This window comes from Triplophysa dalaica, chromosome 9 (assembly GCF_015846415.1).
Source record: "Triplophysa dalaica isolate WHDGS20190420 chromosome 9, ASM1584641v1, whole genome shotgun sequence".
Classification (NCBI taxonomy): domain Eukaryota; kingdom Metazoa; phylum Chordata; class Actinopteri; order Cypriniformes; family Nemacheilidae; genus Triplophysa; species Triplophysa dalaica.
In genome coordinates this window covers 22249113-22255112 of record NC_079550.1, presented here as the reverse complement: position 1 = coordinate 22255112, position 6000 = coordinate 22249113, and the positions used below count along the sequence as shown (strand labels likewise).

The following is a 6000-nucleotide window of genomic DNA, read 5'->3' as shown; positions in this document are numbered from 1 at the left end:
TATATTTTTAGGTAGAATTCCTTATGCAATCATTTGTAAAAAGAACACGCATGTGTACATTTTATGTCAATTTATTTGTTTGAAATGTTTTTTATCTTTTAACATCACATACAGCTGTGAGGTTTACTTGAAACAATGCACATTTGGAAAAAGTGCTGGAAATTCAAACATATATGTCTGATTTTAGTGTCATATGCTTATCTAAGTCCCCGCTTATAAACACATGTTACATAAAAAAAGTCTAAAAAATGAACCAGTAGTCTAAAAATAAGCACATTTAAACAGTAGATGACAAAGCAAACTATGTTATATGCTTTCAGAGAGCACTTTAAGCACGATGGCGTGACTAAGCCCTTCCTCTCTGTGATGTCTCTGTTCTAAAAGACTCCTCCTCTCCACCTGAAGTCAGGTATAAAGGACACTTGTTTTGTCACAGATGCGCTCCGTTTGCTCTGAGGCATTGGCTCAAATAAGCGTCTTATCTTACAGGTGCTTACTGTTTTCACTCACAGCTTCTTTGGCGCAGCACATAAGTGATGTCTTTAGGGCTGGAGCTCGTTGGACTGGTGCTATGCGTGGTCGGCTGGCTGTTGGCCATCGTGGCTTGCACTCTCCCCATGTGGAGGGTCACAGCCTTCATCGGCTCCAACATCGTGACCGCTCAGATCATCTGGGATGGTTTGTGGATGTCCTGTGTGGTCCAGAGCACGGGACAGATGCAGTGTAAAGTCTACGACTCCATGCTGGCCCTTTCCCAGGACCTCCAGGCGGCGAGAGCCCTGACCGTGATCTCCATCCTTCTCACCATCCTGGCTGTGCTGGTGTCCATCGGAGGAGCGAAGTGCACCAACTGCATCGAGGACGAGTCGTCCAAAGCCAAAGTCATGATTCTGGGAGGGGTCCTCTTTATCGTGGCCGGGGTGATGCAGCTGATTCCCGTGTCCTGGTCCGCCAACAGTATCGTCAGGGATTTCTACAACCCTCTGCTCCCTGACGCTCAGAGACGGGAGCTCGGGGCAGCGCTCTACATCGGCTGGGCATCCGCATCGCTCTTGATCATGGGGGGCTCGTTGCTCTGCTGTTCTTGCCCTCAACAGGAGGACAAGAAATTCAACCCGTCTAGAATGCCGTACCCCGCGTCTCGCTCCACAGCTGGTGGTGGGTATGACAGAAGAGACTACGTATGAAACCATGAAAGCGGACCTCTGAATTTACTGGTGAAACGGTTGACACGAGGGCATCGTTTTTCGTGGTAAAAGCGAAAATCTGCCGCTCAGACTCCATGATGAGGGAACTCCAAGTTTGATGACGTTTTTATGTACTTTTGTGTTGTTGGTCTATGCTCTTGGCTTTTTAGAGACATATGGACATTATGGTGATAGTGACATAAGATTGTCTAAGTGAATTTTCAACAAAGCATCGTTTTTGTAGGTTAAGTGTATAGAGCTGGCCTTCCCTTTGAGAAGCTTACACAAACAGACTTTTGCTTCTTTAAAAGTTTTTGTACATGCAGCTTTTATGAGTTAATAATTATTTGTCACAATGCAGATTACGGGACAGATTTAAGATACTGCTGAAAATGTGGCTGACCTACAACCTTTATATTTATAGACTATTTAACCAAAACAGTTGATTTAAAACCCCAAAAGTACATGTTGTGTCAAATCAATGTTTACTGTTCATTGTCCTGTATCTGGTTTCAATGTTAGGACTAGTTGCACTAACCTGATTTAGTTGTAGCTTTTGCCTTCAACGTTGTACGATTTCTGTATTGTTCATTTATAATCCAACATTCGCTGTCGATTGTAAATGTTTCATACTGTTATTTGTGTTTCATACTTATTTATACAGTACTGTATTTTTATCCAGGACTCCTGCTCAAGTTTTGAAATGAGCAATGTTGCTAAATCAATCTTCCACGCTCATTGTTATTGTGTCATTGTTACACTTCATTTCGTATTCTTAAATTAAAACCATTTGTCAACTTGTAAGTTAGTACAAGGAGAAACACGAGGCCAATCGCGACACAGAATCACGGGAGGAGAGTTCTGGGTTGGAGCAACTGGTGTATGATGAGCATCGAGAAAATGAAACTTTTGTAAACACATTGTTCAGGAACATACAGCTTTATACGTTCTATTATTTTTTATTATTTTTAAAAGTAAGATTTTTTAAATAAATCGTACCATGGCGAGTTGAGGATTCTGTGTATAAAATATATCTATAAAGTATCGATGTTAGTTTTTTCTCAATAAAAATTGCTTTGTCTTATAACTAGTTTAGTGGATGACACCATGATGACTGGCATTTACTCTAAAGAAAACCTGATACTCATGCCATGGGGTCGTGTTACCTCCGATACACACCTGTGATCACCATCGGATCACCTAACAAGTATAGGTGGCAAATGTTGGCATGGACAGGACTTCATAGAATGACAATGGAGATGAACAAATAAACTTGATAATAACCACAGGTGAATTATTTACCGATGCATCGCACCGTTCACAGAACAGGCACTCATGGAAATCTTTGCCAGAATCTATAAAGAATATTTATTTATTTTCATCTGCCTAATAAGTGATTCAATCAACAGAAGCATTTTTGCTTCTCTTCTAACAGCGTCCAACAGCCGCAGCTTGAGATGTTGAAGAGGGTTTCAAATGGGTGACATAAGCATCGGCGTATCACTTTACAGGGAATGTCACCTGTTCCTATAAACGCGGGATGAGTGTCAGTTCAACAAAGCCAGTGGGCTAAATTACTTTCCCACAATACAATTTAATTAAGGATTGTGTAATGTATATATAATGCTTAATTCCTAATGCACATTGTTACAAAGTCATAGAATGACAAGACAACAAACTGCACTCATGAGGTTCCAGATTTAAGGATTCAAGAAAATGATGTCTTTATATATTCCTGTCAGCAGCCAGAAAGCAAACTAAAGGCCACTCATTAGAGCTTCTATCTATAGAGCAGTAACAGTGTTAATGCAAGTCAACAAAAAGTGTGAGAAGAAGTTTATGGTAGAAAAAGAACATTTTACGATAGAAATTACTCACAAGTTTTGTGTTTCTTAGCTGTTGTAAACGAAGCCTTTGATTATAAACAAAGATCAAACGCTGGTGACGACAGAGTCCATTTATGCATAAAGTATTCAATTATAATGAAAAGTATTGCACTGTATCGCTGACATTTTTTGATATTTATGGTAAATGTGATAGGTTACAGTATAGACCGTTTCGACGGACGAGCGCGCACCTGACCCCCAATTAACTTCCGGTTTGTGTTTGGCTAGTGTTTAATAATATAACTATTTACATTTTATTTTATATTTGTTAATATACATTTTATCATTATTTTATAGTATAATAATTGTATTAAATTTGTTGTATGTTCATTTGATTAAATAAACAATTTGTTTAATGGGTCTTGTAGTTCACATTTAAAGAAACGGTGTGGTACATTGAGCTTGGTATCGCAGTCTAAATTCTAAATATTGTAAAATTCTAACGTTTGTTTACGTTGTTAAGATGAAACCGTCTATAGGCCTAAACACTACAACTACAATTGTTTTATTGTCACAAAGACAATATATAACATTTGAAAAGTATATAAAGCAATTTTAAGCTGCCAGGAAATGCAAGAGTCCTACATGACAGAAAAGCTGTCTGACGACGTTTTTTCAATATTATTCTTTGTGAAGATAGATGAGATTATAGACTTTCTTAATATCACATATCACTTTTTTCTTAATGTTTATAAACAGTTTTTATGTATCTTTATTTAAGTACATGAACACAATTTCCCCTATGTCAATATTATTTTTGTAATTGTTTCTATTGTTATTTTGGCTATGACAATTCAGACATTATTTCTTCTTTTACAGCCACTATGTTTTATTTGAAAGGTTGTATCTCAAATACACAAAATATAACATGTTAAACAAAAACTGTGTGACAAACGAACTGTCTTGACCTCAAAGGTACTTTGAATAAACTTTGTTATTGATCCAAGGAAAGCTCTCATTTGTATGTTTGAGTGGATGAGGCACCCAATCAGCTGTTAGTATTCTATTCAGCATCCACACATATCTTCAGAGCATCCATCTTTTTTGTGTTAACTTGATGCTGTTATTCATGTTCTGTTTCAAGATTTGATTTAGGATTTGTTACTTGTTTTCAGATTTGTAATTAATTCGGCCTTTTGTGGTTTTGTTGTTATCACTGCACCGGGTGAACAATGTCCTAGACAGCTCTTGTTTTTCTCTTCCTTTTGTGATACAAATCTAACAATGACATAAACCAACTTTTCATGCTTTTTTTCATGTTTCATAATAAAAACAAATCCCCAAGAGAAACAACTTAAACATAAACTTAAATTTCTTATGTACATTGTAAAACACTTTCTAATGTATTAATTAATTTAAAGACAAATTATTTTATAAAGCATGTATTAAAACATTGTGGCCTATCTCTGAGGGCACAATGCTTCAGACTTGTACACTGTTCTCTCTTATCTCCGTCTCGATCTAGGACCATCAATGACTTCTCTCTGTTCAAAGTTGACCATTCCCGGGGAAACTCAACTCTTTTCCCAACAGTTAGTCCTCTGAAACTCACATCACATGACCGATACTGGAGAAGGTATGAAGAGAGAGTTGCTAGGCAGCCAGGGTCATTGGGAGAAAGAACTGTGTGCTTTCTCAAAGAATACTGGAACACTGAGAGACCGTTTACACGAGACTGTTTTCAACTAAAAATAGAAACTTTTTATGTGTTTTGGCTGTTCATGTGCGAAAATGTGAATGCAACGAGAATGCAAATCTGGTCAACTTTGTAGACTGCGCAAAGTATTAAGAAAAAAAAGCTGCAAAGTTTTGACAAAGCTTAAATGTCAGAACAAATTATAATATATATTATATTATATTTTGTCATCATTTACTCAACCACTTGTCATTTCAAACCTGCGTGGCTTGTTCTGCATAACACAAAAGAAGATATTTTGAAGAATGTTGGATAGCAAACAATAGCATTGACTTGCATTGGTTTTGTGAATGGGTACCGCCGTTGTTCAGTTATCAACATTCATCAAAATACTGTCTCTTCTTGTGTTCCGCAGAAGAAAGAAAGCCATACAGGCTGAACAAATTCAATTTAAGTGCACTGTCGCTTTAAGACTAAAGAACACACAAGTGAATAATAATAATATTAAACAATCTGGAGTGGAGTGTTTCTTTCAGAGAGGAAATCCAGTTTCATCTTCAGTTGATGTGTAAAACAGTGGCACAAAGAGCAGAATTAATATATATAATAATCTTAATATGGATTTTTAATTATGGATCTACAGACAGTTTAGTTGGACGCACAGGCTGACCGAAGTTAACTTCTGGTCTATGTTTGGTTATAAAAATGTATTTTGTATTTAATTGATATGAATATTCATTCATATTAATTGTATAATAATTGTATTAAATTAATTTAAAACACCTCCGCAGTTATTGATTTTTGGTCTGAGGAACATACGCGTTTCATCTCAAGTGACGGGCTGGTTTTCTTACTCAATGAACCTTCAACAACAGGTTCCTCAGCAGATGTTTGAAAAATCTGAATGATGGAGAAATGATGAGAAAACATCGTATTAAGTACTTACTTAAAACAGTATTAAGAATTGAGGACAGGTCTGTTTTTGTCATTTTTGTAAATTGTCTTTTCTATGATAACATCTGTTATGTGAAACGGTTTACTTAGGTATTGTCCATGTATTTTGTATTCTTAAAGTGATAGTTCACTCAAAAATGAAAATTTGTCATTATTTAACACACAAAAAATTGTATTTTGAAGAAATTTGGTAACCGAAAAGCACTGGACCTCATTCACTTCTATTGTATGGACACAAAACCAATGAAAGAGAATGGGGGCCAGTTAACAACATATTTCAAAATATCTATATCATATACTTTCTTTAATTTTTCCCATTTTCATTATTTACTTTTAA

General features: G+C 36.4%; 1 protein-coding gene across 1 annotated transcript; it reads left to right on the top strand.

The window, feature by feature from the left end:
- The first annotated feature begins 469 nt into the window (after positions 1–469).
- On the top strand, positions 470–1992 carry LOC130429079 (claudin-3). The gene has a single exon (XM_056757446.1). The coding sequence runs from the start codon at positions 537–539 to the stop codon at positions 1185–1187; it is 651 nt and encodes a 216-aa protein (XP_056613424.1). The 5' UTR covers positions 470–536; the 3' UTR covers positions 1188–1992.
- Positions 1993–6000: the final 4008 nt, after the last annotated feature.